General features: G+C 30.4%; 1 protein-coding gene across 1 annotated transcript in view; it reads right to left on the bottom strand.

Moving 5' to 3' along the window:
• Positions 1 to 15,909, bottom strand: part of LOC142329100 (protein XRP2-like) — a 29,222-nt gene that overhangs the window by 6,391 nt on the left and 6,922 nt on the right. Inside the window, exons 4-6 of the mRNA XM_075373435.1 lie at positions 8,156 to 8,306; positions 3,859 to 4,018; positions 945 to 1,100 (exon numbers count right to left, since the gene is read on the bottom strand). Of these exons, the coding sequence (XP_075229550.1) occupies positions 945 to 1,100; positions 3,859 to 4,018; positions 8,156 to 8,306 (467 nt within the window). The remainder of the gene's footprint in view (positions 1 to 944; positions 1,101 to 3,858; positions 4,019 to 8,155; positions 8,307 to 15,909) is intronic.

The following is a 15,909-nucleotide window of genomic DNA, read 5'->3' as shown; positions in this document are numbered from 1 at the left end:
TTCCAATTCTTCTTTCGATTTTCTAGTATGTCTGTCTTTGATTGTTTGTGGTTTCTGGTTTTACAACTGTGTTGTAGTGTCTTATTTTTGCGTTTATTGATAGGCACGTTTTATTGTAAGTATACAAAGTTAATTTTTAAGCTTTATCTAGTTTGTTTCTTCTTATCTGATCAAGGTTTTTTTTGTTTAGGTTGTTTGTTATTTGTTTGAGGTATTTAAATTGGGTTACTATTTTTATTTTATTACCATTTATGTTTAGTTCTTTAAATTCTGTTAGTTTTTGGGCCATAATTTGTTTTTTCAAATGATATTTTGAGGCCAATTTTATCTGCAATGTTCTGAAAGTTCTAATATTTGTGATTTAACTTCGTTGATGTTGTTTGCTAGCAGTGTCAAGTCATGGGCAAAACCAAGATAATTTGTTTTGATTTTTCGGCCTATTTTTACTTTTGGGGGCATTTTTTGAGTCGTTACCTCATTATCATTTCTAGAGTGCAGTTGAATAATAGCGATGAGAGCCCATCGCTTTAGTTCAGTCCTGTTTTTGGATTTTACCTTAGACTTAGGGGTATCTTTTAATGATAGTAATGATAACTAATAGTCTTAATCATAAAAAAGTACAAAAAAAATAAAAAAAAATAGAGCCAAAAGAAGACTGTAGAGGTCATTTTGGTCATTGGTAGATCAATAATGTTAGTCATTATACTGATTCTGAAGGGATTACTTTGAATAAAACTTGAGTAATATTCAATGACTTTTTTTAATCAATTCCACGATGTGTGTCATATTTTTTAATATTAGGAATGTGCATGTTTTTTAATATGTTACTTATTACATTCTATGAAAGTTATTCTAGAAAAGATAAAAATACTAATCAAACATTTACTTATTTATTTTAAAATACATATTACTAAAATATATTAGAATTACATTAAACTACATACCTGTTTGCAAAAACCGTCCACATTGGGTCCTGAAAAAAGTAAACCAATCACAGGTCCTTTTTTAACATTTTCTAAATTCGTGTCACTAAGCAACATATTGAGTGCTTCTTGAGGTTCAAGCTGAATTTGTTTACTCCATATCAATCGGCAATCCACCTGTGCAAAATAAAAATAAATCAAAAATGTAGCTGAAAAGGGAAAACAGATGCGAGAATATGGGCTAGGGTCAGAGTAAAGAAAGATGAATGATAGGTTTCTGAATATTATACTAAATATGAACAAGTAATTACAAACACCTTTTTATAAATCATAAAAGAAAAAGATACACATAAGTGTGATCAGGCAATATGGGAAGTATCAGATATATAACGGTTGAGAGATTTTGAATACAAATTAGAGATAGCAAAAAATATTCAGGGGCATTTACTGATTCTTATTACAGTTTGATTGTGATGATATGTACCCTATAATTCAAGAAACTAGAGAAAAAAGAATAGAGTAATGATATGAAAACAGACATACTAAAAGACAATAATGTAGTGTTAGAATATATTAACAAATGTTGAATATATTAACAAACAGGACTACAAAGAAACTAAAAAAAGAATTCAATATGAGAAAAAATGAATAGATTAAGAAAAAAATAATTAAGGCAGGAGAAAAAACTAGATAGTAAGATACTAAACTATGGATAATAAAAGATGAATTAAAATTTAAGTATAAATGTAGAAACCAAAAAATATTAAAAATAGGAAAAATTATAATTTTTAAGAAATAAAATAATAGTTTGTTATTAACAGCAAAGGAAAATTAGTTATGGAGAGGTGCAGTGAAGTAGTAAAAAAGATTGATTACTGGAAAGATAAATGTAGTATACTGAAAAATAAGAAAAAATTTAAGAGAGGAAATTAGGCCAAAATGTATTAGTATCAGAGTATAGATGAATAACTGTTATGAAATAGTTAAAAGGTACTAGAAATAAACAAGATTATACATAAAAGAAAAATTATATTGAATGAAATTTTAGAGGAGGATGATGAAATTTATTATCTTATCAGAAAAGACTACTTACAGATCAGATTTTGACAGAGTTCTAAGATTACATCGAATTGAGGTAGTAAGGACAGATTATGTACCATAAGAATTACTGTCTTGTTTAGGAGATTAACCGAATTAGCTGGATTCTAAATCATTTGATTCCCGGCAAGGGCCTGGCAATCTTTTCACCCTTCATTTCATTCGCTTTATCTTCTTCATTGAAATACTTGCAAATACACATTCAATGTTGTGAAATATGCAGACCTGTATAAATTGAGCAAAACACTTACTACTACATCAAAGAAATCAGGAGATAAGTGTGAAAATTACTACATTACCAGTGAGCATCTCATCAATTGAAAATACCCACTACGATAGTCTATCAGTGAATTGAAAATATAGTGCTAGCTATAAAAAATTAATCAAACCATTCTGGGAATCAGACTAATTGTAGAAGGGTTGCTTAAGAAGAATACAGGTATCTCAAAAAATTTGTAGATCTGGCGAAGGCATTTGATAATGCAGAATGGAATAGAATACTTAAAATTCTAAGTATTAAAGAACACTTACGTTGCTTAAAATTTTAAGCAACCTAAATTCAGACTACCTGCCACTCACTCCGCTCTGTCATGATCGCACATTTGTGCGATCATTTCTAAAGTCTTGACACCACTGTCTAACCTTTCCTTTACTCATTACTGTAGGTCCATATACTATGGACAACTCCCAATATATTTCAGCAGCTGAATATCCTTTTGCACATAAAAATCGAAACACAGTGCGCACTTCACAACTGGGGGAAGAAATGATTGTTGCGGACATTGTGATCTGCATTCATCGGCTGGTAAATGACTACTGAATCAAAACAATAACTGCAGTGGTGTTGTAAATAGCTGATAGATGGCCCTGCATGTGTGAAACTGTGTTCAGACCCGATAATATTTAAATATAATCCTACGACACTTACTTTATGAATATGCCTTGTACATGCAAAAGGTATAAGTGAAAGTATTATATAATCATCATTTTGTTTTATGTTTTTTCCTTTGTTGAGTTTCATTGAGCTGCAGAGGTTCTCCTATATAGAATATAGAGTTCTCACTGCTAAATGTTATGTTAAACGCTTGCTTAAAATGATCATGGTATAATCTAAATGAAAAATTTCAGTTTATTAAGAAACTCAATGCCCTGTTCATGTAAAAAAGAGTTATAAATTTCTCCCTAAACTTTGTCTTTAATATACTGTGCTAATCTATTAAATGCTTTTGTTGAAGCAAGAGGAAAAATTGCAGATCTTTTTTAGATAATGAACTGTGTAAAGAAAAGAGTTGTAATACATTTTTTCATACTATTCATTACCAAATATTTTAGTAAAGCTTACTTTACTATATTAGCCAATGATTTTGCAGTTTTATTAAATTTTTTTTTAAATCTTTTAATAGCCTAATATAATGTATATATGAATGGATAAGTATGACATAAGTTATTTATTATTACACAACCTAAAAGGTGAAAACAGTTTTTAAATGAACAGCACACTCAGATTGCTAAAAACAGTGCCACATTTTCTATGAGCTACAATAAATGTATATACTAACGTACAATACACAGCTTCACTAATACAACTACAACTTGCACTCAACTATTTCAAATAGTTCAACTACTCTTAGATTCCAAATTTCTATTATTGTGAGCAGAACATAAGCCAAAATCTTACTAAGACGCAATGCATTACGTTTGATTATTAATTTTTTTAAACTAAAATAAAACTATGTATAAAATAAAAACAAAATAAAAGTTTTTATAATTAAATTGATTTAATAACAATTTCTTTAAAACATTTTTTTTTTTGTATAACTAAAATCAAACTTATTACCCTTTCTGTATAAATTTTGTCAATAAGACTTCTGGCAAAATTCTCTTCTTCACCATTATTGAAGAAATATATAACAAAACAATAGTCTGGTTCATCAGATATCTTCGTATACGTTGTATAAGGCACAACACTATCAATAAGGCTCAAAGAAATACCAAGGCTAAAAAAAGAAACACATTATAAATTAGTTTATATTAATAACGTAACACACACATTATATTCCATATGTAATCCTGTTAAGATAGTTGTATTCAAGAAATTATTTTTTATCAATCAAATCTCCATAAGAGTAAGCATAATGAATTTTCTTTAGTACAACTTTATTAAAAGAACAAATCTCATTCCCATGCTACATTAATATAAATCAAAATACTCTAACAATATTTTATTGAACAAAATTTACCCATTACTGTAAAATGATAAAACTCAATTCATGATCAGAGTATGCGATTTTAATAATATTATAAATGAACTCGCTTCACACAAATCATGCCACATTAAGTTTATTCATAAACTGATTAGCAGTGTAAAAACTTATGATAAATTTTGTTGAATTACACTGTTATGCCACACTTCATTTAAGTCACATTTAAATTGTGACTAAAATGTTAAGTTTGTTTACTACTTATTACCTTATTCAGTTGTCTAGTCTGTACACTTCTTAAGGTGTTTGTAATGATGAAGAAAACCGAGTCATTCACTGTGTGTGAAATTTTTTGGTCTGCAATCAGTTTCTTGAATGCAACAAACATTAAACCAGTTCACCAACAGATTTATGACATTTACAGGGAAAATGCAATGAGTGATTCCATGGTACAGAAACAGGCACAATTATTCAATGAAGAACACAATAATGTGAATGTGGATGATGATGATGATGACAGAGCGGGTGGCAAATTTTTATTACTGATGATTTATCAACAAGATTAAAAGATAATTTATCTTCACATCTCTTTCCTAGCATTTTCCAGAAATCTCACAATCATTTCTATATAAAATTGTCCCTGAGAAATTCAGTTTTCAGAAACTGTGTGTATACTTGGTGCTTAAGATTCTTACAGAAATTACAAAATGAAGTAGATAGGCAGTACATCAGAATTTTTGACTTTGTTCAGAGGACAAGATGTTCTCTGGGGATGAACAAGGAAAACAAAGTCACTGAGGACCACACATGGATGTGGCATACAATGCCTGAAACTACACAAAAATCCATGGAATAGTGACACACTTTGTCACCTAGAAAGACAAAATGCAAGCCAATATTTTCCTCTTAGATGATTACCACTTTTCCACTTGTATAAAATTTTGGGCCAAAAAGGAAGTTTTGCTGGTCAATTTCTTGCCTTGAGGGTATACAATCAATCTAAGTGACATCTATTGTGAAATGCTGAAAATACTGCATCATGCAATACATAACAAGCGATGTGGCTTGCTTACCCAATGGCCTGTGTTGTGTTAATTTATAAAAATGCTTGCCTTCATACCAGCACTACATGTCTCCTCAAAACCTTTGAATGGTAACAGTTCGATCATATCCTATAACCTGGACTTAAAGTAACTATCATCAGTTCCAGTATCTTAAAACCTTCCTTGCTAGCGAACAGTTTGACAATAATAAGGTCATTGAACCTTATCGTCAACAAAATAAGAAAAAAGGTGTTACAACCAAACCATCTTTTGTTGGTATTGGGATGGTTTATTATTTTTATTTTTTTTCTAATGATTTCTTTTTGATTAACAAGTTGTTAATATTAGCTTACATCACAGGCAACACCATTCTACGACATAGCTTTTATTACAGACAACATTATTCTATGAAAAGGGGATACAACTTCTGGTACCCTACAAAAATAGGCTGTCAAATCTTTGTTTGGTTTGGTGCTGGTATATGATTCATCATGTAGTCTGATTTTTAGCAAATTAAGTATTAGGATATTTCTATATGTTTAAATTTTCAAATGTGCATTACTTACTAAAAATAATAGTTATTTATTCTTAAAAAAATAAAAGTTGTTTTAATTTGGCAGATTAAAAAGTAGAAATTTAAAGAATTTAATAGTATTATTTTACAGTCATTCATTACATTATTTTTAATTCAGTTTAATTTATTATCTTCCACAATCAAATTATGTTCAATAGCCTCAAAAGCAACACTTCTCCAGCCTGAATCCACCAATGTAGTTTAATGTACAATAATACTACTAAATAATATTAGTTTTATTTCCTGCACAATCTAACAAGTGGAATACATTCTAGCCCGGAACAAGATCATGGCAGCTTTGTTCTTTCTAAACTGTTGTGGAAATAAGAAACGCTAGTCTCAAAATTGGTAACCCTAATTTTTACAACCCTAGATAAAATAAAAATTAAGTGATAATTATTTACTCTTAATAACACATTAAAAAAGCTGCTTAAAAACTGAAATGACAACAATATAACCACTTACAAGCAATTAACTGATAACAATTCAATATTTGTAAGTGTCTTGACATACTCAAATATAGAAATTATATAACAAACAGGGGTGTACAGGCTAAAAGTATCCAACTCACCAACTTTTAATGTAGTTTAGTCAAGTTCAATATGTGCACACCTTTTGTAGCTTGGTAGATGTCTAGATGATAATCAAACTGTGGCCAGGTGTTTATTAGTAGTAGCATCTGCATTGCTATTGGACAAACATCTTCAACAATCCTCTGTTTTAAATCACTCCAATCGTGAACCTTTCTTTAAATATAATTTTTAATAAATTCCCAAGAAAAAAACCCAAAGGAGTGATAACTGGAGGTCTATGTGGCCACGGAGTTGGACCTCCTCATCTGATTCAAGATCTGAGGAAAGTGTTGTTCAAGAATATGGTAACATCTTGATGAAAATGTGGTGGAACACCATCTTGTTAGAAACTGAAGCCTGCGGGAATCTGAGAACCAGCAAAGTTCTCAAGTATGTTGAGATATGTGTATCCTGTCATGGTGGGCTCCATAAAAAAACAGGCCGATGATGCCATTTTTGTGCATTCGTAACCAGACACTGACTTTTAATATGTCCCTTTCATTTTCATTACTGTATAGGAGTTTTCAGTACCCCAAATTTGACAATTGTGTCTGTTAACTTTCCTACACTTTATGAAAGGTTGCCTTATAATTAAATAATAATGTATCAAGATAATTAGTATTTTTTTTAGGCCACAGTGCATTACCTCAGCAGAAAACTGATATTGTAGGCAGTGAACATTTGGTTTAATGTAATGAACACAAATGAATTTACATTTAACATGACGGAGTTGTAACGTGTGTGCTCGTAAATGGAGCTGCTTATGAAAAATGTCATGAAGAGCAGAAGAAGGATTTGCAGTTTGTCAATAGCCCACTTAATTGACTTTCCAGGACAGGCAGTGTGACTGGATCATGTACACGATCCACAGTCTCATCACTAACTGAAACTTTTGGCAGATTTCCATTTTGTGAAATCAAGCTTCCAGTCTCTCTTAAAGTCATATCCTACTGACAAACAGACTCGAATATAGAAAAATAAACAATATTCCATTAATGCCATTGAACACAAATTAGTGATTGAAATTCTGTTAACCAAAGTACGCACAGAACCTTCTGTTGTGGGGTCCACATCTCAACTTGCTACTACTGACTACAATGTGAATGTACATGCAAATTCTGCTGACCTTGTGAGTATACAAAACAAATCTTGGAGATATTTCCTGTCAATTTAGCCTACATTTAAGATTATGATGACTGGTTTTCTAAATATATTTCCATTATAACTTTTGGCTGGCTTCAACCTTGTCTCCCTGTTTTATATTATATAATTTAAAATACATTACATTACTTTGATTAATACATTAATTTCTTAAATAGAAGTCGTGCATGATTATAAGCTGAATTAAGATTCTAAATAACTATGTATTCCTAAATTTTATTTTACTCAAATAATTCTTTCCAAATATTATACTTCCAATTTTAAATTTTATAACTGGCTATTAATATACATAATACATGGATACAATAGAACAACAGGGATCTCCTACCCAAAAACTGAAAGTAAGCTATGCAGATAGAAGTAAAATTATGTAAAAAAATTTTAAAACTGAATAAATTATGCTTCTAATTTAGCACATGATGTATATGTGAGTTAATGTAACGTAACATAATAAACTTACTTTCTAAAAAAATATTACCATAATCTATCAATTCAATAGTTCAGTCAATCTCTAGCCTCTAGCTAAGGTTTGATGACATATAACATTTTCTTAAAAATTAACACAATAAAATAATATAATTACCAAAATTGATCTCCTCCTGTACTTATGTACTGAAAAGGAGTTGTATTTTCAGGCAAAATTCCCCAGTTACATTCACCATCAACTGGAGTAAAATCGTGAACTGAATTCCAATAATTATTAAATACACTCAATTCAGCGTTTTTGAAATGTTCTGTAAAAACAAAATAAAATTTCAAAGTTTAATAAAATTCCACAAAAAAAATCAAGTACACAGCACTGCAAACTATTACCTCACCTTAAATTTTGTTCATGGGAAGGGATTTATTTCTGATTAGTCTGTAGTTGATACTTGCCTCTATCTATCTGGAGTAGGTTTTATCTCATGTAACCTTATATAAAGGACATGCATTAAACATGATAAGAAATCTGAGTAGGAGGTTTCAATTGTTTTAGATTTTTTAAGTTTACTTAACTGAGATTGCCAAAATTAATTTCTTACTTTGAGGCTAACATATGTTTTATTTTTATACACCAGCAGAAATGTTTGTTTTGCATTTATTATTATTTTTATATACTAATGATGCATTACTTGATGATTGTTTAAAAATCAAAATGGCCATCTAGTTTAAGATTTTTTATCTTTGAATGTTTTTGTTATTTCTACTTATTTCAATAACAGTTTAGAGCATAACTCTTTCTTTGTAATATTGAAAATGTTAATAATAAAATTGCTTTTTAGATAAGTAATTATAATCTACATTTCAGTTGAAGAACATAGCCATTGAATTTAGACGTATGTTCATCTCTCTCAATTATACGTTTACGCCTTTCTGAAAACACTGCATTACCCAATGCTTGAACATTATTTAAACATGTACTTTAGTTTTATGAAAATATTTACAGCTCTAAGTATCACATAAAAAACTAAAACTAGATTTCTAAGAAAATTTTAAATTGTAATATAAAATAATTGTTTATGCCTATTTACATGTTAGGTAAATAAATTACAGTTAATAATATACTTTCAATATTACTATAATAATAAAGAAAACCATTATGTAACATTAACTATTAAACAGGTATTTTAAAATTTAATTTCTAAATCTGCACAATTACTTTAACTGTTTATAATTTGAAAAGTTTGAACCATTTTTAAGTAGAAATTTGATCAGACTCATTCAGCTTAGCTTTGTTTTATATATGTTAAATCATTTTTCACTGAACAATATGTTGCTACTCTTTAAACTGGATTCATCATAAGATTACATAATTGCTTGAGCTCAGTCTCTATCATACAAAATTCTATTACATACGTAATATTACATTTCTTTCTGCACTGTATATAGTATGTCAATGTTTTCATAAACTAGCTAGACTGCTTTTATAATATTAAAACAAAGATAATATTAAATAATAATAAAACAAAGTTAATTAAATAAAATGATTTCACTACACTAACTGATAATAAACATAGGTAATAACATCTATATTGTATTCAGTTTAACAATTAGATTTTTTCTTTTATTAAGATAAAAGAAAAAAATCTGATGTGGATAACACATAACTTCCTTGTACGCCTATTAAATAACATTTATACATTTTTTTTAAAATGAAAAGTACATAAAATTTTATTTCATTAAAAACTTGATATTTTTTCATATATTCTTTGTTGTTATTGAATTATTATTCACTAAAATCTTTTTACTATGAGAGATTAATAATTATTAATAAATCAATATATTTTTTAAAAAAAAGAAGGAAGTTAAAAAAAGGATATGAAGTCTGATTTGAATCGATGTGCCTTCTCCTAATAAGATCAAATTATTTCATTAATTAAATTTTATTTGGCTGTAACTCTGGAACCAATGAAAATAAGTACCAGTTATGATATATCATTGAAAAGCTCTCAATGAGAGCTTTTATTACTGCAGTTAAGAAAAAGTCCAAAATTCAAAATTTTTTGATTTTGGGCTTTTTTGGACACTTCTGGTTTAGTCTATTGCAGTCAAAAGGGGAGGTGCAAAACTAGATGTTACAGCAGTCCTAAATTCAAAATTTCAACATCCTACGGCTAATTGTTTTTTAGTACAGACGTCATGCCGAAACTAGTCAAAATGGATTCAGGTATGATTAAAATGGATATTTCCATTGAAATCTGAAATTTTTCGCAATCACAATATTTTCTTTACTTCGTACAAGAAAGTAACAATGTGAATGTAACATGCACAAACATAATGTACAATCTTAAAAAAAGCACTGAACAAAATTAATGCATTTTTCCTGTAAAACAGTATTTAATAACATATCTTTTAATGTTATAATTCTACTACAAAAATTATGCTAATTTATACTCATCTGTTTACTGAATGTTATTTTTACATGATAAAGATCAGTTTTCACAAACTTCAGCATTTGAAGAGATATAATAATTTTTTTCTATTGCAGAGTTGAATCAATGTAACACATTATTTCACGATAAAAGCAAATATTAGCTTTATGTTTTCGATGACCTGCCCCAGTCTTTCTTTAACTGTGATGAATGTAAAATATCTAATATACAAGAGGCACAGTCAGTTTCTTTCTCTGAAATTAATGATGTTAATTGAAATTATTTTGTGAGTAGAATCAAGATTTACATGTAGGCTGAATATTGGCTCCACTTCAATTGCCTTGATATAATTATATACAGCTGTATATCTGGCTTATAGAAAAGGACCCACTTCTCAGTTGAAACCTGATATGAGATGTTATTATTCTTGATAATGGCTATCTGATTCATGGGGATGACTTATGACAATCAGGTCACCTACACCATACATTTTGGCACTTTACACGATAGTTTTGCATAACTATAATTACATAAAGGTTGTTTGAAAAGTTCTCAGCCTGGCACAGAGACAGTGCAATTATGACCAAACGACTATGATATCTATAAAGTACAATCCTTTAGATAGCGTGCTTTAAACTTTTAGATGTGTACATTTAGTTGCTTTTTTTGTGGCGGTCAAGTAAAGCAAATGGAAAATGGAAAAACAACTGAAGTTTGAGCTACTATAAAGTAATTTATTTTAAAAGGTTTAACTCTTACAGACATAAAAGAAGAGTAAGATTCCACTTCGTTTTCAATAGTAAATACTGAGCCACTGAATTCAAATGTGGTCGTACAACCACTGAAAATGATAAACAACTGGGATGCCAAAAATCGACTGATGAATACAACTGATGAATTCATCACAAAATCCACAATTCTGTAACAAATGATCACTACTGAAGGTATGCGAGCTGCTCAGATTGCAAACATCTCGACAAACTGTGTCCATTGTATTTCACATGTTTTGGGTATGAAAAGTTTTCTGCTTGATGGCTGCCATGTTTTAACAGTTGACCAAAAATGTCAGATGTGTTGAAAAAAGAGTTCAGTTGATCTGAACAGTTCTCAAGGATGTTTAAGAGTTATTTGAACACAATTTCACTGAATTTCTTCAACATTTTATAAGAGAAATAAAAAGTAGATACAACATTTCACATAAGAGACCAAACATGGGATGGGAGTAGGTGAAGTGTGGAAAAGAAAGCAAAAAAAACGGTTCCATCAGTAGGAAAAGTTATGACTATGGTATTTTGGGATTCTCATATGATATTCATAGACTATACAGAAAAAGGCACGACCATCACTGGTAAATATTATGCTTCACTACAGGATCGATTGAAGGGTGCTACTACTTAAGCTAAACATCCACATCTGACCAAAAAGAAAGTGGTCTTTTACTACAATAATGTGCACACATGTCTTGGGCTACTGCTGTAAAACTCCATGACCTTCACTTTGAAGTGCTTCCACATCCATCATATTTGACTCCCAGAAAATACTTCCTCTTCATACACCTGAAGAAATGACTTACTAGATGAAGATTCACTTCAAATGATAGAAGTCAAAGCAGAGATAGCCGCTTATTTTACAGAGTTGGACAAATTGAATTATGAGGGTATTAAAAAGTTGAAAATCCTTGCTCTAAATGTATTGAAGTGCAAGGTGACTATGCTGAAGAATTTAAAACAAATTTTGAAAAATCTTGTTATTTTCTTTGTCAGGTGAGAACTTTCTAAATGGTCCTCGTACATCTTACCTCATTGTATTGCCTAAAAATAACTAATAATAATTGTGCTTATAATTTTAATTCTTCCTTAAAAATAAAATAATATATACTTTTTAGTAAGTCATAGTAATTAATTAATAATGGTGATCTGATTGAATACTTATTTGTGGTTATTTATTCACGTGAAATTTATTATCCATTTCAGTTTTTTTTTTGTCTTCAGTCATTTGACTGGTTTGATGCAGCTCTCCAAGATTCCCTATCTAGTGCTAGTCGTTTCATTTCAGTATACCCTCTACATCCTACATCCCTAACAATTTGTTTTACATATTCCAAACGTGGCCTGCCTACACAATTTTTTCCTTCTACCTGTCCTTCCAATATTAAAGCGACTATTCCAGGATGCCTTAGTATGTGGCCTATAAGTCTGTCTCTTTTTTTAACTATATTTTTCCAAATGCTTCTTTCTTCAACTATTTGCCGCAATACCTCTTCATTTGTCACTTTATCCACCCATCTGATTTTTAACATTCTCCTATAGCACCACATTTCAAAAGCTTCTAATCTTTTCTTCTCAGATACTCCGATTGTCCAAGTTTCACTTCCATATAAAGCGACACTCCAAACATACACTTTCAAAAAATTTTTCCTGACATTTAAATTAATTTTTGATGTAAACAAATTATATTTCTTACTGAAGGCTCGTTTAGCTTGTGCTATTCGGCATTTTATATCGCTCCTGCTTCGTCCATCTTTAGTAATTCTACTTCCCAAATAACAAAATTCTTCTACCTCCATAATCTTTTCTCCTCCTATTTTCACATTAAGTGGTCCATCTTTGTTATTTCTACTACATTTCATTACTTTTGTTTTGTTCTTGTTTATTTTCATGCGATAGTTCTTGCGTAGGACTTCATCTATGCCGTTCATTGTTTCTTCTAAATCCTTTTTACTCTTGGCTAGAATTACTATAACAACAGCAAATCGTAGCATCTTTATCTTTTCACCTTGTACTGTTACTCCGAATCTAAATTGTTCTTTACCATCATTAACTGCTAGTTCCATGTAAACATTAAAAAGTAACGGAGACAGGGAATATCCTTGTCGGACTCCCTTTCTTATTATGGCTTCTTTCTTATGTTCTTCAATTGTTACTGTTGCTGTTTGGTTCCTGTACATGTTAGCAATTGTTCTTCTATCTCAGTATTTGAACCCTAATGCTCTCTTATTTTAATGCTCTCTTATTTATTATTTTTGCTCTCTTAATGCTCATCTTTAATGCTCTCTTAAATTCAGATCTCAGTATTGTTTCTCCCATTTCATCCTCCTCAACTTCCTCTTCTTCCTCTATAACACCATTTTCTAATTCATTTCCTCCGTATAACTCTTCAATATATTCCACCCATCTATCGACTTTACCTTTCGTATTATATATTGGTGTACCATCTTTGTTTAACACATTATTAGATTTTAATTTATGTACCCCAAAATTTTCCTTAACTTTCCTGTATGCTCCGTCTATTTTACCAATGTTCATTTCTCTTTCCACTTCTGAACACTTTTCTTTAATCCACTCTTCTTTCACCAGTTTGCACTTCCTGTTTATAGCATTTCTTAATTGCCGATAGTTCCTTTTACTTTCTTCATCACTAGCATTCTTATATTTTCTACGTTCATCCATGAGCTGCCATATATCGTCTGAAACCCAAGGTTTTCTACCAGTTCTCTTTATTCCGCCTAAGTTTGCTTCTGCTGATTTAAGAATTTCCTTTTTAACATTCTCCCATTCCTCTTCTACATTTTCTACCTTATCTTTTTTACTCAGACCTCTTGCGATGTCCTCCTCAAAAATCTTCTTTACCTCCTCTTCCTCAAGCTTCTCTAAATTCCACCGATTCATCTGACACCTTTTCTTCAGGTTTTAAAACCCCAATCTACATTTCATTATCACCAAATTATGGTCGCTATCAATGTCTGCTCCAGGGTAAGTTTTGCAGTCAACGAGTTGATTTCTAAATCTTTGCTTAACCATGATATGATCTATCTGATACCTTGCAGTATCGCCTGACTTTTTCCAAGTGTATATTCTTCTATTATGATTTTTAAATTGGGTGTTGGCAATTACTAAATTATACTTCGTGCAAAACTCTATAAGTCGGTCCCCTCTTTCATTCCTTTTGCCCAGCCCGTATTCACCCACTATATTTCCTTCCTTGCCTTTTCCAATGCTTGCATTCCAATCTCCACCTATTATTAAATTTTCATCTCCTTTTACGTGTTTAATTGCTTCATCAATCTCTTCGTATACACACTCTACCTCATCATCATCATGGGCGCTTGTAGGCATACAGACGTTAACAATCGTTGTCGGTTTAGGTTTTGATTTTATCCTTATTACAATGATTCTATCGCTATGAGTTTTGAAATACTCTACTCTCTTTTCATTTCAGTATTTAATAAAAAAAAAAACTGCTTAATAGTTCAATATTTATCCTTTGATTATATGAGCTGAAAAGCTAAGTAAATCAGCTGTTGACATTTTAAGGAATATCAATACATCAAAAATAAATAAAAAATAGACTATTAATTATTTACTATATAATATAAATTCTCACAAAAAGGATAAATAAGCATTATTCCATATTTCTAACTTATTTTCCATATAATATCAAAACAAATAATATATTTCACAAATATTATATTACATTCATGACAAAAGTGCTGCAATATACAGCATGTATCAAAAAGAGTCATCATATTTCAAAAGTCTTTATTTTTTACAAAAAAAATGAATATATAACCTTACAATGAATTATAAAATACAAATTTTTATATGAAATTTTACTTACAACTTCTACAAATGCTCAAAATGGCTCCCTCTGGATGTATGGCATACATCGACATGATAGTTAAATTTGTCCTGTTCTACAGTGATCTTGTCTGGTGTTACTGCAGCCACTACTGTTATGTGGTTTTGCAGTTTATCCATAGTTGCTGGAAAAGGGAGCAGACTGGCAGAATCTTTCACAAACAATTCTATTTTAAACTCTGATTGGTTACTCTAACGTGGTCCTGCCACTGAACACTAAGTGTTAGAAAAAAGTATCTTCTTCTAACTTGTCGAGGATGCACACTCATTGTTTTTATCACCTTTATGATTTGTGTAATAAATGTCATCGCAAAATATGCAAGACGATCAAGATGAGCAGCTGGCAAGACAAGTGAACTTTACTGGGCTACATATAAAATTCTATCAGATGTGCTTAACATCTTTGTTCAAACATGAAGACAACCTTCAGATTTCCCTTTACATAAACATTCTGTTTCTTTAAAACTGGGGTGTTAAAACTGAATGCTGAAAGCAGTAGGAGGTACAGTCCTAGGATTTTATCAATTAAAGTCATGCTGCACAGTTATCATGAATTCAAAATTATGGAAGCAAACACAGAACGCCTGCTGTTGTGGGGTTGCCATCTTGACATAGATTGAAGGGGGCAAGTCATAAGGGAGACACTTGCCAGAAACCAAGTGATACATTAGAATATCCTCTCCTTTCTTACATGCTAAACACTTTATTCATTAGAGTTAAACAATTGCGAAGGTTAAGACTTTTGAATTCAGATAAATATTTTTGATACATTATGTATATTTAAAATATGAACTATAAATTACCAAATAAAAGTCAATTAATGAAAATAACATTAAGATTAGAGGAAT

The sequence above is a fragment of the Lycorma delicatula genome, chromosome 8 (genome assembly GCF_047948215.1).
Source record: "Lycorma delicatula isolate Av1 chromosome 8, ASM4794821v1, whole genome shotgun sequence".
In the NCBI taxonomy this organism is placed as follows: Eukaryota; Metazoa; Arthropoda; class Insecta; order Hemiptera; family Fulgoridae; genus Lycorma; species Lycorma delicatula.
The sequence above is the reverse complement of the archived record's forward strand: the minus strand, read 5'-3'. Positions and strand labels throughout refer to the sequence as shown.